Source organism: Phalacrocorax carbo, chromosome 10 (genome assembly GCF_963921805.1).
Source record: "Phalacrocorax carbo chromosome 10, bPhaCar2.1, whole genome shotgun sequence".
In the NCBI taxonomy this organism is placed as follows: Eukaryota; Metazoa; Chordata; class Aves; order Suliformes; family Phalacrocoracidae; genus Phalacrocorax; species Phalacrocorax carbo.
Genome location: NC_087522.1, coordinates 16,813,615 through 16,835,804, shown reverse-complemented (window position 1 = coordinate 16,835,804; position 22,190 = coordinate 16,813,615). Strand labels below are relative to the sequence as shown.

The window sequence follows — 22,190 nt, the reverse complement described above, 5'->3', positions numbered from 1 at the left end:
GGTGCACTTCTCAGTGTCTTCAGATGGGTTCAGCTCCCGTTCAGCTTTTTAGCATCCAATTCTTTCTGAAATGGGGCAGAACCAGAAACAGCCCAACTTGCAACCTGGTTCTCAAAACACAGTATCTCATGATTTGTGCCATCATTGTAAGCACCCATCAAAACAGGACCATCGTCAACAGTGGACCAGAGGGGCCGTGGCTCTGTCAAACTCAGCCATGAAGCCCTCCACGATGGAGATTCCCTCCTCTCTGGTAAACTGTTCCTCAGCTGCATCCTGCTCCCCATGAAGGTTTTTTTTTCCCCCCCCCCATGTCCAATCTGAACCTCCCCAGCACCAAAAAGATGGGGGTATAACTCCCCTTTGTTCTTTTAAGAGAAAAGCTTCTGTAACCCAAGTAAAACTCAATCACAATAAAATAAAGGACCTGTTTGCTGGAGGAGGGGAGAAAAATGCATTTATCAAAAGAGAGTGCTAAAAGCTTAACTACCTGTCTTTAAAAAGACGCCAAAGCACTGATCCATAACCAGACAACAAATAGACCACTTCATCTTGATTTGTGTAGAGGCAAAGCTATGGGCACAAAAGGTATTCTTCAAATAAAATCCATTTTAAAACTTGGCAACCGCCAGTATAAATACTTTATACTGTTAATATAAGCATTTCCATGCAGAAGTTTCATCAGCTTAACAACATATTTAAAAAAGCTGGCGTAACTTCTGTGCAAAACCACCATCGGTCTTTGCCCTGTATGTCTTACAGCACTGGAGTCACTAAATTGCCAGTTAGTGCTATTAGCATCAGATCCTACCTCCCCATTAGACTCACTAACTTCTCTCTAGAACAATGCAGAACCAAAACTATTCTTCTAGAACTTATTTTCTTTAAATTTGGAAATAGCCACAGATTCCAAATAGGGTTTTACTGATGACAAGTGGCTTTACTGGCCCAGCAATTTTAATTCTAGCTAAGTCAAGCTAAGCGTCCAAAACTTTTCCTTCTGCCTTTATGTACACAGATAACATTCAGTAGCTGCTATTTTCCAGCAACCAACCTCTCTTGAAGCTCCAAGACGTCCATGCTGCTTCTCCAGTTAAAAGAACCATCAGTAAGACAGTAATGCATGCCTTGAATTACTAAACATAGACTGCTCCTGCACAGCATTTGTGATTTTGCATCCTCAGTTTTTCACTCATGCGGTCCAGCTTCTAACTGCTGGACCATTTATATGCTGCCTAAGCAATGGAAAAATCTCACGTCCTCCCTGAACCAGCGTACACCATTCCCCTCCATGTTACGGTCTGTCATTGCACTGTCTCAGACCAGAGGTTGTCACATACCTCTAAAAGCTCCTTCAGTTTCTTCTCCACTTGCTTCCTCTGCACACCCTGTGATGATGGTGTGCTCACTCTGTGTTTTGAGGAGAGCTGCTCTCACGTGTGCCCAGGGAGGCTGCCAGTACGTTGGCACAGGCATAACGACTCTCCTGGTGATTTCTACCAGCCCCAGTGGAGAACTACGTCACCCATCCTTTGCATTTGAACCACCAACAGTTGTGAAACACCATGAGCTTAGTCAGCTCAGTGCTCTGGAAATTAAAGCTTAGATCATGTAGCCAGCTTACTTAAAAAAAACAACAAAAAAAACACACACCACAACAAACCACAAACCACATGTGCATCAAAGCCCCCATTAGCAAATTTCTCCATCCACACCTATCAGCTCCGCCACAATATTCCCCACTGTCCAACAACTGGAGACCTCACCTACCACCACATGTCCTCTCATTACCATCCTCCAGGTCTCCTTTTTAATGCATTTTGCACTTCATGACACAGGTCAAAATCCAAAACAACTGGCAGAACCAACCTACATCTCCCAGCTTGCTGGTCTTTCAGAAGAGACGAAAGCAGAGCTGCTCACACGAAACACCGTATATTCTTGCTTTCCACCAAGGGAAGAAAGTAAACAACAGCTGTGAGGCTGTGAGTGCTGCTCCCCAGCACTTTGGGAGTGGGAGGGGAACCCCTTCTGATGCAAAGCTAATGAGATGGCAGAAGAAACCCACCCTGACAAAAGACACAACTGCAACCTTTCAACACCAAACACCAGACTTCCAGCTTTTTAAGATGTGTGTGTTTTCCTGGAGCACTCGAAAACCAGGCTGCAGGGCAGTTCTCAGGCACAGGTTTAATTTCTGGTCTTTGGATCTGAGGAACGCCATCCCAGCATGTCAGAAGAAGGTTAATGAACGATTTAGCCACCCTCACAACCATGTTAGTGTCACTTTCGGAAGCTGCGAGTTAATGCCCAAGATCTTTGGGGGTTACCCTCTTTGAAGTTCACTGATCCATAACGAATGTCCAATTAATTTGCAGGAGCCTAACTATAATGACTGTTGGCCTTTTCCTATGCATACAAAAACACAGTGGGTAACGGCAATGCTTTTGGCGTCAGGATATTCTCACATACGCATGCACATTTGAACACCTTCAAAATATCCAACACTAATAACAGGTTGCCTTCTGGTGTTTGAGGAATTTTTTATGTTTGCCCTCCTGAGAGCAGAGCTACTGCATCAAGATTTATGAACTTTCTGCTGCAAAAAATTTGGAGCCGATTCAAGATGCTCATTTGCTATCAGAGTAGTACTTCTATTGCATATGCTCAGATTCCTCTTTATTTAGGGTTTCCATGGAAGCCAAGGAATAGAAGTTCAATCTTGGGAAGATTAAACAGGCCCTCAAATATAATGCAAAACAGCTTATTTCAACATCCCCTCAAGAACAGAAACTAGAAATTCTTCCACACATATGCAAAACAAAAAAAGGTTTGTGGAAATTATCAAAATAAATTTGGACCCAGCCTTCCAAATGCTGCCCACAGCTATTGCTTCTTGCTGCAAAGTAGCTCTGCTGGCTTCCAATACTCTTACTCAGGTGAGAAAGTAAATGAACAAAAAGGTCTGCAGGATGAAGATGTTATAATTAAAAAAACAGCTTATTCAAGACAGCTACTGCCATACAACATCCAGGATGTAAGTCAATTCAACCACCAGGTCCTGCAAAAAAGGAATAATCACCTCAAACTGGTATCTCAGCAGATTTTTTAGAATGAAAAAAATGCAGAGATTATGCAGTTCGGTAGCATCTTCCATTGTGATGCTCTGGATGCTACTGGAGCTGACATACCAATGTTTGAAAAATAAAATAATCACTTATCTTCAGTTCCTCCAGGCTGAGAAATGACTCCTGCACCAGCAAGAATGGTAAATGTTTCTGTGCCTCCCTACCCAACAGGTCAATGGAGCGTCAGTAGCCACAATGACAGGCTGTTGGACACTACAAATTAATAGTAATGCATTTTTTCTGACCTTCATCCCCCAGGTAAAGATTTATTTCATGTTGTTCCAATCTGGTATGAAAATGCCTAAGACTGAGGACCTCTACTCCAAAACACTTTTATTTCACAGCACATTTCTTAAACCATTTTAAAATATCTAGCACAAATATATTCAGATAATGGTAAAGTGCATTTTTTTTCTGAAGCCGAAGCTGAGAAGCACAATGTTGCATACAGGTTTTGCTACCTGTGTTAGTAAGGAAACTAAACACAGCTGAACCTCAGACAAGTTATTTTCAATCTTAAAGCCATTATCACTTAAATAAAAAGTTACTTAAATCATAGACTTTTCTAATCCTTTGCTTTTGGTGAGTACCTGACCACTCACTGAAAATGCACTTCAGGAAACATTCCAGGTTTTTATTAACTCCATGAGAAAATCCCAGGACCCTGGGATTTTGTTTTTCTGACTCCTGATTAAAACAGCAGGAATCCACATGAATTCCCCCCCAAGAGTTCCACATGCAACAAGCCTGCCTCAAAATCTATAAGAAAACAAGAATCAAACCGAAAACATTTCACCAGCTGAAAGGCACCGAGACTGGGCGCAGTTTCCAGCTGCCAGACTAAAGGGACGGCCGAGGGAGATTAAACACAGAAATGCTTTTCATAAGGCAGGCGGCTTTGAAGAGGACAGTTCAACTACTTCATTTCGTAATCTTCACAAAGCGTCAGAGTTTAGCCTAAGCAGGTCTTAAAACAAGGAGATTTTATTTAAAAAAAAAAAAAAAGTAGGAATGTGTTCTGGCTGGGTTCTGTTGATTCAGCAAGGGTTAGACACACACACGCTTATTGATCCCAGAGAGCTCCCTGCTAAGTTAATTGTCTGGAATTTTAACTGAGCTCTCAGCAAGTTTCAAAATCCATGTTGGCTGAAAGTGGGTGGGGGACCCAGAAAAAAAAAACAGGCTGCAAAACTGCAACTCCTCCGGTTAAAAAACCCAGCAATTACTCTGATGAAAGGAAAAACTGCACCAGAGAATCCTTTTAACTAGATTCAGTGATTCCGACTTTGACACTACTGGAAATCAGTGCTGGTAATCTCATGTGCGGAGCAGCACCATTTTCAGGGAGCTCTGTGAACCCAGTTTGACACATATAAACGTTACAGAGGTGAGGGTATCTCCTGCAAGCTTCCTGCAGCCTCTAGGTCTGGCTCATCACAAAAATTTCCTGGTGTATTTACAAGAAGTTTTACCACAAGCTGTACTCGCCTGTGTTCCTGTAACTGAATCCTGACCTGCCGCTGGTGCAGGCTACAGCTAACTTGGAGCTGCAGCTCACTCGACTCCCTGAATATGCATGAGGACTTCCCACGGCTCTGCACTGCCCACCAAGCCCAACCTGCCTCCAGACTACGTCCAGCAGCAGTTTCCCCGGGGTGATGAACAGGCTGCAGGGGTGATTTGGGGCAAACAGACAACTACAGCCAAAGACACCCTTAAAATAACCTGCGACTACTTTCAAATAAAGCTCTGCTTTCCACCAAAGCGCCTGCACAACACCATCCCAGACCAACGTGGATGCTGCTCCCCACCACCCAAGGCCCTCCAAGGCTTCCCATCACCCCGGCGGAAGCTCCACAATCCAGCCCCTGGAGGCACCCTGCAGGAGGGACGCTGCCCTGGCATTCGCCTACCTGAACTCCCTCCCCTCACTGTATCGTAGAGCTGAGGCGGCGCGCTGGGTGGCCGTCTCCAGAAGCAGCTTCTGGGTGAGCCTGCTGGAAGGCGCTGAGTCCCTGCTGGCCTCAGGCTCGGCGTCTTGGTCACATTTCCACTCCTCATCCTCATTCAGAGTTGGCAGATAACCAGGTAGCCCTTTACCTGTCCCAGACCCTGAGCTTGGATCGCTATAAATTTTTGGACTTTCCCCACCTGTCCTTGTGTATTCCAAATAAATATCTGACTTAAGGAACAAAGGGTAGGTATTGTCTTCTATCATGCACTGAATCTCTGTTTGGGCCTGGTCAAACATGTCAGGGTCAATCTGCAGTTTCATGACGCAGTCTTTGATGAAGCTTTTTGTGGCTGGTTTGATCTGCCGGGACACAATGCCATTGTTGTCGAGGATGTATTTTTTGTAAATAGCTTTTGCCAGCTTGAGTCTTTTTTCCTCATTAGACGTGCACAGCTCCAGCTTCCTGAAGCCGCTGCAGGCAAACCAGAAGTCCAGGAGATCCGCACAGTCCTCCTGTTTCAGGAAAGTCCTGAAGAGGTTGATACCGTCTTGATCATCCAGCAAGGAGTGCAGCGACTCGGCCCACTTCAGGTAGGGTGGAGTTGGTGAAGCACTCCCTTCAGGCTCGTACCCCAAATCCAAATCAGAGCGCCTTGGTGTTGCTGTGGACGTCTCATTTCTAACCACGTCGCTTTTACCAGAGTAGAAACCATGGCTAACTGGCCTTGGATCCGTGGACACGAGTTCCCCCTCCTCACCAGGAACCGGTGGCCTTGGAGCATCTTCAGTAAAGCTTCCTCCAAGGTCCAAGGGGAAGCCTTTCCCCTGGATATTCATTTTTCTGGTCCTTGCTTGCGCAGGAATAGTGGAGAATGAGGTCAAATCTCAAGTCACCAATATTTGTAGCTCCAGGGTGAATGAGTGAGTTTGGCTGAAACAGATGAGAAAAAAAGTAAAAAGTGAGTATCGCTGTGGATAAACACTCTAAGATTACAAACCACTAGTTTTGCTCTGCACCCTTACTGTATTAACACCTCTTTTTCAGCAGAATCAATGGCAAGCCTCTCAGCAACTTCAGAGAGCAGAGAACTAGGCTCAAACTGGGCACCCTCTAAAAATGACAATTACAGAATATACCAAAAGTTTACATTCAGCATTTAGCATCACTGATACTATAGCTGGCACTATGCTAGAACAGCAGCCAATTTCACAACACCAGTGGTTTTACAGACCCTGGGATCTTGCAGTCTCCACATCCAAGAGATCTACACTCAGGTACCACGTGGTGCCACAGGACACATACCATCTTCTGTGCTGCCATTAACTCCTCTACACAGCCTACCTGGACAGCACATGCACCAGGTCATATTAAGGTAGCATGTTTTTATGTGGCCACCGATCTAGCAAATTCTCATCCCCAAACAGGAATTTAAGGCTTGTGAAAAAAATATTTTGAAAGAATATCCAGTTAGTTCCGAAAGCGAGACTGCACCTTAATCAAACACAGGCGACTTTCATATGCTCAAGTGACATACCAGCACCACATTCCTCACAAATCTCTGCATTTTAGAAATACGCTGTGTCGCCTTGTCTAACTCCAGGGAAATCCAGATGCATCATTAACCCCAATATTTTGGGCACCCGGACTGCATGCTTGCTTCAGATGGGCATGTTAGCACAGGAGCTCAGGTCTGGCACTGGTTTTCGTAGACAGGCCGTTGAGAAAAGGTTCATTTACGCCAACAACATTGCATGCTGCAAGCCTGGGAAAACTTCAGGTCATCAAAAGCAGATGAGAAAACCACCTCAAGAAGGAAATCTGATCAAGTACGACATTTTTAAATAAGACCAACAAGTCAATGCGGAGTATGGGAAGCATAGGGGAAGGAGGGCAAGGACAATCCCTGGGCCAAGACTTCTGCTGCTCTACAAGGCAACTTCATGGTTTAAAGACAGTAGCAAAAGTCTTGTTTTACAAACAGAATCAGCTTCAAAGCCCCCAGTACTGCAAAGTACCAGCTGCCCAACAAATTACTCCTTGCGCTGCCTTGACCCAATTGCATGTGAAAACATACTCGGGAAGACACATTTTACCTCGGCCTCCCTCTCAAAGCTCACCCCACTACAATGAATGCATCGTCGGGATGCTTTGCCATTTTCCCCCCATTCCCTCTCCCCGCTGAACCAAGAACGGCCACCTATGCCGTACCGTCCTTACAGCCCACCTGCACACCGCAAAATAAGCCCAGCCAGACCAAGAGCTGCCGTCGAGCACGGCCGGGCCCTGCGTGTCCAACCTGTGCCGTGCAGCCACAGGAGCCAGTGCCGCCCTCGCGGTCCAAGCTGCCCGCAGCATGCAGCCGCTGCCCTGGCACCACGGAATGGGGCTGGGTTTTTTTGCACCATTATGCGTTTCTGGGTCGTTTTCACTTCGCTTATGGATGAGAGCACTGGGGCTCGCACCCACCTCCCCGGTGAAGGTCCCCAGCTACCCCTGCCTGGGTGCTGGGGACCCACTTGGGGCAGCCCCCCTTGGGGCAGCGGTCCCTCAGCCATGTCGGTCATTGTTGCGGCGAGCGGCTCTCGCCGCTCGTCCCGGCGGGGTTGGGGGATCCCGCCGAGAGCAGGGGAGCTCCGGACACAGACAGCGGGGACGAGGGATGCGCCCGGCGACCCCTCTACCCCCGGGGGACCCCCCCGCCTCACGGCCCCTGGCAGAGACAGCCCCGCCGCCGGGCCCCCGCCGCCCCGCGGGAGGCGCCGGGCCTGGGCAGGCTCCGCGGGGGGCCCCGGCGCTGACAGGGCACCGCGCCGGGCCCCCCGCCGCCCCCGGGCAACTTCGGGGGAGGCGAGCCGGGTGGACCCCCCCCCCGCTGCCGCCGCCGCCGCCCCCAGCCCCGTGTTCGCCCTCCGCGGCGCGGCCCGGCCCGTGGCCGCCCACCCCCCGCCCTCCCGCGCCTAGGGCGGCCTAGCCAGCTCGGCGGCGCCCGCCGCGGCCCCACTCCTCCCGCCCGGCGGCGGCCTCCGGCGCGGCCTCGGCGCAGGGCCTGGGCTCGGGGCCGCCTCCCCGCTCACTCACCCGCACGGAGCAGCGGCGGCGGCGGCGCGGGGCCCGGCCCATGCGGCTCAGCAACGGCGGGCCGGGGCGGCGGGCGGCGGCGGGGCGGCGGCACAAAGCGGGCGGCCCGGGACGCCCATGGCCGCGGCCGCTGGCTTGTGGCGGCGACAGGGAGAGAGGAGCAGCGAGCCCCGCACCGCTCCGCTCCGCCTGCGCCGCTGCCTTCCCAGCGTCGGGGAGAGCGGCTCAGCCGCGCCCCCCGCGCCCCCGGACGGTACTGCGGGACCGGCACCCGGCCGCGGGGGCGGAGCGGGCCCGGCCCGGCCCGGCCCGGCCCGGGGGAGGCGGCACTGGGGCACACCGGGGGGGCCAGGGCAGGCGGCGGCCAGGCGGGAGGCAGCGGCCCCGGCATCTCACGCTCGCTGCTCGGCCGGCGGGGAGGCTTAGGCCGGCTCCCCGCCCCAGGAGGCCTCGAGCCCCGCAGAGCCCCCAGCGCATGGCCGAGGGTCCGGGCAGGGCGCCGAGGGTTCCCAGCAGAGCCCCAGCTGGGCTGGCGCCTCGCCCAAGGGCTGAGCAGCTCCAGGGCTCTGTCTTGCTCTGGCCAAGAGGAGCCCACCGGAGCTCCTCCAAGCATCCCGGGCAGGGACAACCTGGAAGAGGGTTAGGCGTTGGAGACCGCCAAGGCCTGGCTTGGCTCGGCTCGTCAGGGAAAGGCAGCCACCCTCAAAGCTGCCACGGGCCTCTACTGCTCCGTGCAGGATTGAACGACAGTGTCTTCAGCCAAGCTCTGCTCGGGAAAGACCGCGCACCAGTGGGCCCGGGGATGGACAAGCGCGGCGGCTGCTCCACCAGCAGCTCTTGCCTCCACGAACAACTAAAGCTGGTTTAGAAACCGCAGCGTGTCTCCCGCTTCTCTGAGCAGGGCAATTTGGCGGCGGGAAGAAATAAGGGGACTCGCCAAGAGGTGGCACTGTATGGACTGAAATGGGTCAAACAACATGGAGACTCCCGAGAAAGGCGGTGGGGAGCGTGTCTTATCCCGAGAGGGAGCTTCTGGCCAGGCAGGGTGCGCTGGCACTGAGTGTGCAGTGCTGACGCAGGGTGACGGGGGACGTTGCAGAAGGATTACCAGATGCAGAGACCAAACGAGAGTAGCTTGATGGGGAGATGCAAAGACTGTTTCTTCCCTCGAAAGTGATGGTAGCCTCAGCCCTGGGACTGAGCTAGGCAGATCCCCAGGTACCATCCTGAAAGCTGAACACGCAAGCAAGCCCCAAGACAGTCCTCTAAAAATCAGAAACAACTCAGAAAGATTTCAGATAGGGATAGTTTCTGGGTTTTGGTGCAATTATTCGACCATATGTGCCTGTTTCTGTGCATTTAGGCACCACTTTCAGAAACATACAGCATTTTTTCCCAGCTCTCTGAAACGCACAGAAGTTCACCCTGGGCGGTGGCACTCCCCTTCCTGCCCCGGCATAGAGCCCAGCAGGATGGTGCAGCTCTTTGCGCTCTTTCATGTGAATGATGCTTGGAGCTGATTTACATGTAGCAGTGCCACACTGATCTCAGGCATAATACTAGAAAAGCTGATGTGGGATTCAGCTGGTAAAGAATTAAAGGATGGGAATATAATTAATGCAATCAGCCTGGTTTCTAGAAAATAGCTCTTGTCAAACTCTGATGTCATCCTTTGAGGAGATTACAAGTTTGGCTGATAAAGGCTATGGCATAGAAATAATAGACCTGGACTCTTCAGGCATGTCACTTAATCCATATAGTATTCTGATTAAAAATTAGCACAATACAACATCAAGAGAGACACCTTAAAGGGGCTGGGAGCTGGCAAACAAACAGCCATCAATGGGGAATCCCTGCAGAATGGGAGCACTCTCAGTGGGTGTCCGGGGCTTGGATGGGAAGCCCGGTGCTATTCAGCACTTCCATCAATGGTCTAGAAATAGATTAAAAAGCCCTGCTGAGAAAAATGCTGGGGCCAGGGAAATGAGAGGGGCAGGAGACATGGACGAGGTCAAGACAGCTGTAGAAAGCTTCAGAAGCTGACTCCTGGGCAAATAAAACATGGTTGAATCTGAGCAGCTGCATTAGGATCCCTTTGCTGAGCACGGGGCCCTTCTGCTGGAAACCCACGCTCTGCTAAGGATGTGCTGGGGGCGGGGGGTGGGGGGCAGTTAGGAGACACAAGGGACAGGGCGGGAGCAACAGACTCCCCACGGGGGATGTCCTGGCCAGGACTGAGCTGGGTGCTACAGCAAAAAGGGTACCAGCATCTGCGTTTCAGAAAGGTTGCTGAGAAATTAGATGGTGGAGAAGAGTTAAAACTGATCCCTGCTTTGCAGGGGGATGCCTGAGAACCACAGCCTCCTTAGCTAGTTCAAAGGAGGCCCAGAGATGCCTCGATTATAGTGCTTAAGCAGCTTCATGGGTGAGAGACGATCAGGCATTAAGAGAGCTTTTCATCTCCCAGAGAAAGGCCCAGCAAGATTTCATGGCCCCCTCTAAGTTTGCATGAGAAACCAGAGATAGATTTCTCTGTGGCAAGTGGCGGGTGGAGGGGGTGAGTGTGAGGAATTTGGGTGCACCAGGATGCAGGTAGCTGAAGTGCCAGGGCCTGGTGTGCCCCAGGGCTGCTTTTTCCTCCTCGGGGCCAGGCTGGGCCAGGGTGGGGAGAGAAGAGCCAGGGGCTTCGTTTGCACCCACCAGCTCCCAGCTGCATTCTCCCAGCTAAGGGGATACAGCCTGGGGTGAGAAACCAGCTCCAGCCCACCCAGTGGGTCTCTTCTAGCCACCCAGGATCACTGTGTGTACGCTTCATCCTTGTGCCAGAGAAAGTGGAGCCAGTGCTGCCTTGTCCAGCAAAGGCAGCTGCCCGTTTGTGGGCTGGAAGAGGCAAATTCCCTGCAGGCTGATGCCAAGCCCTCCCAATGTCTCACAATTTTCTGGTCCTCTAACAGGGCTGAGTGGGGCTGGGAGAGCCTCAGGGTCCCTCTGGAGCCCCCTCCCTGCCTTTCACACCTCAGTTCACCCACACCGAGGAGCCTGGTCCATGTGCTTTCCCAAGGGCCAACATCAGCTACTTCCAGATTTACCTGGGGATATCAAACAGGTGAAAAACTAAGCCGAGCATCCCCTTGCAGGGGAATCAGCCTGCGAGGTCTATCAAAAAAGGGACCAATGAACAAGACCGGGTCATTTCTCCCTTCTTCATCAGTTGGTAGCGTGGTTCTGCCTTATTCCTCCCCAAAACTGCCACAGCTGAGATGCAGCAGTGTTTTGGTGCAGACCTCATGTCAGCCTGCAGCCAAGACTATTCCCTGTGCAAGCCTGGGATGCCATACGCTTCCCAGCTCCTGATGCACACATTCATTTCTGCCTGGAAGAGCCAGCAAATGCTAGTGACATAGGAATTGCTCTCAGCCTTTGGTCTAAAGGGCCTGGGGCTGTATCCAAGCAGCCTGACACTGTGCACACAATGGTTGCATGGTGCGATTTGCAGAGCCTCCCTGCAAGCCCTTCACTCCTATCTCTCAGAGCTACAAAGGGATGCTTTCTGCTAGCACCATCAGTTCCCTGCCAGGTTGGCTTGGGAGCTGCAAGCCTTCCAGCATCAATTCTGCAGAGGCTGAGAGCGCTTGGTTCAGCTTCAGTACTGACAATATTAACCTCAAATGAATTATCCTCTTTGTAGTGACTCACCAGCTTCCCCAAAGCAAGGTGGGCCTGACCCAGTGGTGATGTTTGACAGCTGGTGGGCTGTTAGCATCCAGAGTACCTTTCTAACGGCAGAGATGTGTGAGGGTGAGAGCCGGCGTCCCTCTGGTGCAGGCAGCTTCAGGATGAAGTGCACTAGATGGTGCTGTTCAACGTTTGGCTGTGATTTAAAAGGACCCTGCAAGGTCTTAAATGGTACTGAAGTTTGGTTTTATTTGAAAACCTTTTTGAAACTGGAAGACAACTAGAAATACCCCAAAGTGTGAGGTCCTAAACTGATTGCTGGTGGAGGCAAAGGGCAGCTCACCCTCAGAGGGACCATCTGCGTACCACATCCCCTCCTCGTGCCTGGACCGCCCTCATTTCTGTGGCACGAGTTGGGGTATGACTACCTGAGCAGTGATGGCAGAAGGGGCTTCCAAGAAAAAAATGTCCCGTGGTGGAAAAGGCTGATAGCTCTCTCTTGGACCACTGCAAGATGACACTTGCAAAGCAGAAGGAAGAAAATGTATTATCAGTCAAAGTAAAAGTATTGGCATTGTGGCACCAGTAACCAAGGGCAACCTGAAGAGCCCAACTGGGACAAGACACCTGCAGCCCAGTGGCACTGCTGTGGCGGTGGCAAGCAAGCAGAGCCACAGGACATGGCTGGCAGGAGAACAAAGCAGAGAAGCAGCCAGGGGTATGGAAGGGCTGGGAGCTCCTGCCTTGCCAGGCCGGGAGGGACAGAGCATGGGCAGTGAGGATGCCCATGGGCACCTGTGCGATGAGCTGGGGGTGAAAGCTGAAGCGGGCAACGCAAACACATGGCATCCCTTCTTGTAGGGGGCACTGGTCTAAAGATATCTCCCCATCCTGGCAATGTCAGCCCCCAATGACATCCGCGGAGCAGCAGGAGCCGCTTTCCAAGTCCCCATGGTGCAGGTCCTGTGGGCAGCCTGACATACCTCCTGTTTTGGATTCCCCACCTCAAAAGAGGCAAACACACCCAAATTTGTCAGCTTGCCTTGGATTTGCCTCTAGTGCTTGTCAAAGAGGGTGGCACACCATTTGGACACAAAACTTGTGCCTTTTTGCTCAGATGCTGCTCTTTTATAAAGCCCATGCCTGAGCCTGCTGCTCTGGGCAGATGTGAAGGGTGTGGGGCTCAGCTGCTCTGGGCGCTGGGGTTCTTCCCCTCCAGCAAAATCATCCCAGTTTCCCAATCCATTCCCATTCCCATATGGGTGCTCGCTTGCAAATCCCCAGGGTTGCCAGGGGTCCCCAGGCCTCCCTCCTCACAGGTACAGGGCTGGAGTGGGTGGATGGGGCAAAGGTTTTACTGCTCACGTGACAAATAAGAAAAACATCAGCCCTCCAGCCAGGGTGGCCTCCTTCCAGGAACATAAGGGCAGGAGGGCCTGGACCAGCAGTTTTTGCAGCTGCCAGCATTTGCCTGTGGTGGTGCAGATGCCTGTACAGCAGAGGGAAGCCCCATGATGCATTACCCAGAGCCCCTGTAGCGTCCTGGCACCCTGACCTGTTCTCCCCAGGGTCTTGTTCTGCCTTCAGCCCTGACAGCATCCCTGCTTGATGTTTCCCTTTTTCCCTGCCCTGGCATCAGCCTCCTTTCCTCAGCTCGGCTTTGTCTTCCCCTGCCAGATTACAGAGCCCCTAAACCTGGTGTTTCTCCCAAAAAAGGTTACAGGTGAGTTCATGCCGGATGAGCTGATTACCCAATAGCTGGCCAGCTATTTCTTTCACACAGTGACAACGCCTTGGGGTAAGTGCAATCTCCTTCTAGAAAATTGTCTGTAATTGAATGGACCATCCAATGATGCTCTAGGGGTTGCATAAAACCTACGACTAAAGGTGTGGGGCTGAGGCTAAAGGTGAGATTTAAGGTGGAAATTCAAGTCCTTCAATTTTGAAATCACCTGGGCAGGGACCTAGCTGCTTCTGGGATGCTGCTCAGGATGGGAGTGGGCACTGGGCAGCTGCTGAGCCCATCCCTGCTCAGTGGTGAGGATGAACAAGTGCCCCAGCCCGGCCCGGGCAAGGAGCCAGTGCTGCTGCTCTGGGCCATGGTGCAGGAGACAAATGCACGAGCCAGCGCCAGGACCTCAGCATCCCCCTGGCCTACTACCTGGCTCCTATGCCACTTTTGAGGAAGAGTTGCCCATGTTTAGCAGAGCAGAGAGTCTGCCAGACCCTTGCTGTGTCCGAGACCCTGTGACTCCCCCGGTTTTGATCAATCCTCTCTGCCAAAAGCCATCACGCACACACTTGGCCAGCATCACCGATGCCCAATGTTCTTCATCACTGGCCGGTGAAGGCAGGCTCCCCCGTGTGATGTCCCACCCCATGCGCCTTCCCACACCCACCTTTGGGGTCCGCCCCAGGCCTGTGCCCCGCATGCCTGCCTCTCCATGTTCCAGACCACCAGGCTCGCTGCTCCTCTCGGGGGGCTGGAGGTGGGACACCGTCCATGCACATCCCAGCAGCACCGCTCTGCAGAGAGAAGAGATGTCAGCTCATCCCTGCTGGGACCACCCTGCCCAAGAGATGCTTGCAGGGGAGCCAGGCCAGGTGGGCAAACCCTCCAGTGCCCACCTGCAGGAGGGAGTCCTGCTCCCATGGTCCTGAAAGGACACACTTCATATCTTGGCCCTCCATGAGATGGAGAAGTCTGGAGCGGGCTCTGCTCTGCCCCAAGCCATCCTGGGACTGTCCCATCCCTGAGTGCGGGGGCTCTGGAGCAGTTAGCACTACAGAAATGGTCCCACCTTACAGAGCCAGGGCAGGAGGGAGCAGTGGCATTGGGAAGGCGGGATGGGGGGATGTCCCTGTCCCTGGTCCCCAAGCCCCACTGCAGACCCAGGGTTCACCCACCTGCCCCAGAGCATTGCTCGTTCCCCCTCTGCAGCTGCTGCTCTGGCATCCCTGCAGCAGGATGGGATGAGGTAGGCACACAGTGGGCATTGTCCCCACCCAGGGAGGAATGCAGGGTGCGGCTGGTGGCTCACATAGTCAACACCTGCATTGAGACAGCTGGTCCCTTGCCAGCAGGTTTGTCCCAGAGCAGCCCATGTTAATTCAATCTGTTTGATCCTGGTGGGAGAGGCATATCTCCTTTATCCAGCCATCAGTGATCCCAACCAGCTGGGCTACAGGGGGTTAAGGGAAGGCTGATACCAAGAGTCCTGCTAGAAATATCAGTTGTTACACTCTTGCAGATCTGTTTTGCAACACTGGGATCTTCTGGTTTAGGTGTGATCACTAGCCTGGCTGGTGAAAGCAAGCTCAGCGATGTCTTGATGTCTGTTCTACAGCCTTGCAGACTTCCAGCCTGAGTGTTTTGATATGATCCCTATCAGCAGTCTGGCTTGGGGAGCAAGTGCTTGTCCCCACACTCCTGGCTCACCCATCCTGGAGGGTCAGGTCTCCCAGGGAGCTGGCAAAAAGTTTTGTGATAAGTCAGGTCTATTGACCATGTTTTGGCCAACATCTGGTGACCAGGTGGTGGCCAGCTGGATGCATGCTGCTGATTTTTCAGCTCTTGCCTGGGATGAGGCTCACTGATGGTGCATCTGCTTTGATGAGGTTCTTCCCAGAGATGTGGAAGATGGTCAATGAACTCTCTATCATGCAATTTTGGTTTATTGTGAGTCCACCTAGTGGCCCATGGGGTTATGGGCAGCTTTGCTGGGTACGGTGAGGCTTGTGAGGATGCCTCAGAAACACTTATGCACCCAGGACAAATTCTGGAAATCATTTTGCCTGCACACACAGCTGACAAGTACAGTTCAGGTCTCAGCTCACCATGTCCTTCTCCAGGACAGCTCCCAGACCATGAAGTGACAACAGCAGCTGAGATTGTGGCAGGTGTGCACCAGTCCAAAACCCAGCCAGACCTTGGCTGGGGCAAAGGATCCTTGTGTTCACATTGGGTGTTGCTGAGGGAAGCCCCATGGCATTTTCACCCTTTATTTCTCCTGCAGAGTGGTTTTCCTTGCTGCTTCATGCCTCTTAGACAGGGCATTAGATGCCCCAGATGCTCCTCTGAAAGATGCTGTGTCCTGGAAAAGATCAGCTCTGAGTGCTCAGGCAGGCCAGCAGCTGGCCTGGGAAGCTGTTTGCAGCTAATTGCCAGTAACAGGCTTCTGGTGGCTGCCCACCGGCAGGCAGGACAGCTGCGCTCATGGGAAGTCACACCCTGCCAGCCAGAGTCCTCGCTGGGCTCTTCTGTGGCACGGTGTGCTGCACCAAGGGACCAGGTTCTGCTCCAGGCCAGGGGGACAAGCCAGCCCCAGCTGGGGGACCCCTAGTCCTGGCAGAGCACTTCTGGGAGCCCTCTGCTCTTCCAGCTCTCTGGTAACACAGCCACAGACCTTTCTGGCGTCTCTCCCTACCCCTGCTGGGACTCCAGCCTCCAGCACCCCTTTCCCAACCTCCTGCTTCCCAGCAGCACCTCTAAACCCTCCAGCCTCGGGTGGGGGTTGCCCTCCTTTGCTATCTCCCCTGTGTTTGCCTTTCCTCAGAGCAACCATCTTGCACCCTTCTCCCCAGCAATGGCCAGCCTTCCTGGCTGAGCTGGTGGATGGGACCCCTACGCTGCTCTGTCACCAGCACCCAACCAGGGCAGCAGGGCTGCACCACCTCTGGGAAAGGAGGTTTCTCTGCAGGGTTCCTCTTCCATGGTGGGAGTGAGGTCCTAGGCGTGGCACCAGGAGAGGCTCTGCACTGCTGGATGCCTGCTGAGGTCCTGACCAGTTAAGCCAAGATGCTGGACCCAGCCCAGCAGTGACCCTGGAGTTTACCTGCTTCCTTCTGCAGAGAAAAGCAAAAATGCAGAGATGGGACAAGGAGAAGGCCCTGGTGCAGCAGGAGGGCCTTATTCTCGTTCCTTCTCTGTCGTGGCTGGATATCTGCAGACTAGCTGGGGACATCCAAATGTGCCAGGGTTGGTGGGGCTGTGGCAGTGGAAGGAGGCTGTGTGGGTGGGCAGGCTAGTGCAGGCTTTGCTGCTCCTCACTAGCAAACTGATGCTGTGCTGGGCCACAGCTGATGAGCTGGGGGTGATCAGTGAGTGCCATTTATTCATGCTTTTAGAGAAGGGTTCTTCAAACTCTTCTGCTGCTTTAGCTGCCCCAGCACAAGCTCAGCCCAGGAGACCATATTGGCATTGACTCACCTCAAGGCTTTCCGTCATCGAGATGTGAAAAGCATCAGAATCATCCTGACATGGAACCAGAGAAATTGCTCACAAAATCATTCACTGTGGGAGGGAAACTCGGAGAAGTGGGCAGTCTCTGTTTTTGGAGGTGTTCAAGATGTGCTCCACAGCCAAGGCAAACTTTCCAGGGTGCTGAATGTTAGCCATGAGATTCCCCATCCCTTTCTGCCAGCACTTCTGGGACCATCAGAGTCCCCTTTCTGCTCATGCTCTCCACTTGGTAGTATTCTTCCCTGGGTATGAAACCCCAGGCTGCCTCTCTCCTAAAATCCTTTTTCCTTCCCATGCCAGAGTGGGCAGATGAACCACAGCAGAGCCAAGTCCTCCCTGGGACAGGATGGCTGGGAGCCACGGGAGATGTGGGCTAGCAGTCACGAGTATCCCACGGCCCTCTCCTCTGGGGAGGAGGCAGCAGGAACCGCTCGTCAGAGACATAAGCGTCAAGCTGGGCAGGTGTCTGAAGCTTTGCTGTGTCCCATCTTTTCCAGATGCCAAGCTTTGGACCATCTTCTATAAAGTGGTGCTGCTTCCCAGCCCTTCAGCCCCTGTCCTCATCAGGAAATAGAGGCTGCTGCCACCCACTGCTCTGCAGGGGTGCAGCCACCTTCTGGTGTCTGGCCTGCCCATCTGCAGCAATTTCATACCACTCATGCTTGTGCCAGATATGTCCTTCAGCCTATGCAGTGCTTTTCCCCCATGGTGGGAGCAGACAGCAGCCCGATCCCCACAGCCTTGGCTTTTCTGACCTCTATGTACCAGGCTTTCTTGGTCATCTCCCAGACGATGCATTTCCCACTCTGACAGTCCTGCTGGGCCTTCTGTCATTAATGCATCTTCTTTGCCAAAAGTCCTTCAACAGACAAGTGTTGGCTGACTTGGTAACCAGCCTCAGGAGAACCTACAGCTGGCTAACATGAGCAAATTAGCCCTCATATATGTGTTTTATCTGGATCCTTTATAGTTACAATTGGGCAAAGCACAAGAAATTGTGTTGTGGTGGATATACAACACCAAGTCTTGCCAGACCTTGGACTCAGCATCTTCCTGCATCATCAGCTTCCCCGGTGTGCCAAGGACATGCTGTGAAGAACATGTCCCTCGGAGAAGGTTGGCATGGACTTTGATTGTTTCCACACTTCTCTGATGCCCCCAGGACCATGAGGTGGGGTGAGTGCCCATGGGCTGTCTGGAGGTGACCACCTTGGGGGCAGCGTTCCCATGACACTCCAACCCATGCTGCAATCCATCCCAGCCCACCTGAGCCTTCTCCTGCAGCGAGATGTGGAGCAGAGGTGCCTGCAGAGGAGGTCCACAGCTCCCTTTTCCCAATGGAGAGATATTTTCAAATCTCCAACACTGAACATCTTTAACTCAGGCTGTTTAGCTCAGTCTCACATTCAGCAGTTGCCCAGGGCCGGGAATCTCTCCAGCCCCTGCCATTAAACTTCTCACTGACAAAAACAGATGATTTAGCCTGAATTCTCATCCTCTGTCTCACAGGTAGTTTGTGCTCCTTGTGTGTTGGTCTGGCCTGACAGGTCTTGCACTGGGTGGACCTCTGGGTGCACCATGCAGAGCAGCCAGGAGTTTTGGTGATGCCTTGACAATGGTTAGAGCAATGGGCTGGGTTGGGCAGCAAGGCTTAGCGAGTTGGGGTGCCTCAGCAGCCCCCAGTATGCCCCAGACTTTTGTAGAGCATCTGCTTTTGCAGGTGGCATCCACACCCCTGACCCCCCACCCCTTGGCTTCCTTCGTGGGTCTCAGGATGGACCATCCAGGGCTGGTAGCACTACCACCATGGCTGAACACCCTGTGCCCACCTCAGGGAGCATCTGGGGATATGGTGACACCCTTCCCTAGGAGACAGCTCCTCTCCTTTGCTGTCCCTTGTCATGAGGACCAAACCCTGGCCAAGCCTTCTCAGCTCTTTGAAACAAGCCCTTTTGGTCCCTCCACTGCTGTGTCTCCATGAAGATGCTCATGGCTGGATCTGAGCCATTTGCCTTGGATGGCACTGGGCTACCCACAGTGGGAATAAGGACGTTTTTGCCTCAGTGGCATCCCAGGAGGACCGTGAGCTCATCCCCACTGGAGACCCTGGTTCCTTGCTCTATTGAGGTCTCTGCTCAGTCCTATTCTCATTCAATGGCCACCAGCCCCCATCCAGCCAGGTGTTTCACAGCTGTTTTTAATCACCAGCTCAGTCTGTGGACCCAGCCTGGTCATCCATCCCCTCCTGCCCTGCTGTGAACCAGGTGTAGGCCCCCACCCACCCCTGCCCTGGGGGCCTCCAGCACCTGCCCTGGGGGAGCCCGTTGCTCAGGATGGGACATACCTATGGCCTGAAGGAGCTGGGTGGCCAGTGTCCCCTGCTCACCTCCAGCATCCGCAAACAGCAGCTTGCGGCTGCCACCTCGACCCATCTCAGCTCTGTCCCACCAGCTCCCAGCTCCTCCTGCCAGAAGACCCCACACCAGCTGGGCTGTGGCCACGTGGTCCACACTCATGTCCCACCTGCTCTTTGCTGCCGTTGGTTTTTATCTGCTTTTCAGGTTCCTTGGCTCTGGTCTCTGCTTTCCCAGGGTTTGGAGGACAAGGTCTACCCACACGCTGCTCTCCAACTTGTGGTGCCAGCCCTTTGCAGCTCTTCCCTCGCATCAGTTGAAACCCACATCCTTGTGGGAAGGTGATTCCCCCATCCCAGGACAATGGCACCTTCCCAGGGTAAATCCCAGGGGTCCCCGCCAGCCCAAGACAGCTGTTTCAGGGGGAGCCACCTCAGCTGTGCCCAGAAGCCAACTCCCCATGGGAATTGTTCATGTGCCGAGACCAGGCATGGGACAAACCTGCCGTTGCAGCCCTCTCTGCTGCCACTGCTCCGGCACTGCACTGGCCCCGGGGGAAGGTGAGGAACAAGTGTCCTGGTGGGGTTCCAGTGGGGTTTCAAGGCTGGCCAGTGCTGGGAACATCCCTACCCTCTTTGTGCTCTCCCTGGTAAGTGGTGCAGTGCAAATATCAGCCGGGTTCTTTGAAATGAAAATAAAACTGATAAAAGTCTGGCAAATCCTCCACCCCGGCCCCCGCTGCTGGCCCAAGCAGTGGCTCTTTCTGCTGCCGAGCCGGCTCCTGCAGTTATAAATACATTATGTATGCCGGTGTCCGTCGGTCAGAGCCTTTTGTTGATGTTGAATATGTCCTGGCCAACAAAAGTGGACTGGATTAGCCACAGTGGATTAAAAGATTTTCTTCTTAGAGTTTACCTAATAATATAACAATTGACATAGAAGGTCTCTTTGAACGCTACACGACTCTCTTATTTTACCATCTGTGAGTTTGCTTTCTGTGCCGCTCATGGGGCATCCGTCTGCCAGTGGTGCTGGTGGTGGGAATGCTGCCCAGAGTCGAATTTGTCACTGAGCAGAAGAAAGCAGCCCATGTTTGAAGGGAGGCAGTGGGAAGGGAAAGTGGCACAACTTCTGTCCTCCTGCCTTTGTCCTCGGCCCTTCTGCTGGTGGTCTGCCGGGCTCGTGATGCTGCGGCATGGGGAGAGAAGAGACCCAAGGAGCGGGCTCGAGCGATGGGGAAGCCGCCTGCTCATCTGCAATTCGAGGTGTCCGAAGAGGTCCTAGCCAGAATAAGCTCCTTTATTAATCACAAATTTTGGGAGACTTGCCAAACTGTGAGCCAGTGGAGTTTGCTTGTCTCGGTTTCAGCTGTTGGGCTCTGGCCGCCGTCTCTGGTCTCCATTGCAAGATGGGTCAGGCAGCGGCAGCAGCGACACCGGGAAACATGGAGGGCAGTGGCAGCAGGGGAGGAAGGCTCCCCCCCACCATCCTGCGGCGCTGCCGTTGCTCACCCCCTCCTCCGGCACACCCCGCCATCCCATCCCTCGGGCTTTGATCTCATACCGGGGGGGGCCCCATTCACAAGTCTTTCATAGCAGCCTTTGGAAATACCCGTCCTCAGAAGTCGCGAGTAATGAGATGGGGAGACGACGAGCAATTTAGGCGCCGCTCTTTCTCGCTTGCGTTTTTTTTATCTCCATCTCCCCCCCTTTTTTTTCCCCCCCTCTTTTTTTTTTTTCCTTGCAAAGACACTTCTGGAGTGGCGCTGACTTTGTGTAGGATTGCCGCACCACCCCAGACCTGCTGGGGGAGGGCAAGAATATGGGGCTCGCGCGTCTCAGCCGGGGGCCTTTGATGAAGCTGCTTTGCAAAATTTGATTTGAAAGGCCTACGATGGCAATTTGGGGAGAATGGTGGAGCCTTTCTCCACCCGCCTCTCTTTGTCTCTTGCCCGAAGGGTGGTTTCATTGTGGGTGCCGGGGCGAGGGGGTCGGGGCGGTGGCGTGGGTGGGGTGGGGCAGCAGCGGGGACCGCGGCGTGGGAGAACAATAAGCGGGGAGATGGGGAGAGTTGGGATTTCTCACCTGCCTGGGCATTCGCAGTCCGCCATGACGGGAGCAGCCGCCTTGCTTGCTGCTGTCCGGAGCACTTTTTTCCCCCCGACTCTTGAACCTATTTCCCTTTCTTGGCAAGTGCGTGGCTGGAAGATGGGAATCTTTACTTTATATTGCAGCTTGGGCTTCCCAGCCTGATTGGCTGCAGCCAGGACCAAATGCTGGTCCTTCCATCCCATCGTCACTATGGCAACCGGCCCCGTTAGCCACCACCGATTTACTTATAATTGCTGGGTAAATAGTCAAGACAGGCCGCTTTCATCCCACACTGAGAGATTGCTCTCCCTCATTGCCTTTTTTCCCTTCCTTTTTTTTTGAGGAAGGAGCCCTAAAGAGCAGTAACACTTAAAACTCTTTGAAGGCTGTTGCAGAAAGTGGCTGCCTCCCCCCAGCCAGCCTTTCCCCATCACTCCCACTGCACAATGCCTTGATGCCGGGGCTTTCCTCCACAATCCTGCAGCCCTCACCATCATCCTCCATCAAGGAGAGGTACTGACTGGGGATGTGTAGCACAGGGTGGGTGCAAGGGTCTGGCTGCAGTGGGTTCTTGCCACCTCTTCCACCTTTCATGGGGATTTCACAGCAGTTCATCTGGAGAGAAAGGATGGGGCCAACAGTCCTCCATTGCCTCCGCCCTCCTTCCC

General features: G+C 53.2%; 1 protein-coding gene across 2 annotated transcripts in view; it reads right to left on the bottom strand.

Moving 5' to 3' along the window:
* Window positions 1-8,419, bottom strand: part of AXIN1 (axin 1) — a 74,618-nt gene extending 66,199 nt beyond the window's left edge. The window contains exons 1-2 of one of the 2 annotated variants that reach the window (XM_064462030.1): window positions 8,162-8,419; window positions 5,042-6,013 (exon numbers count right to left, since the gene is read on the bottom strand). In XM_064462030.1, coding sequence (XP_064318100.1) covers window positions 5,042-5,919 — 878 coding nt within the window. In that variant the 5' untranslated portion in view covers window positions 5,920-6,013; window positions 8,162-8,419. The remainder of the gene's footprint in view (window positions 1-5,041; window positions 6,014-8,161) is intronic. The other variant, XM_064462029.1, reaches the window with a different exon arrangement.
* Between the last annotated feature and the right edge of the window lie 13,771 nt (window positions 8,420-22,190).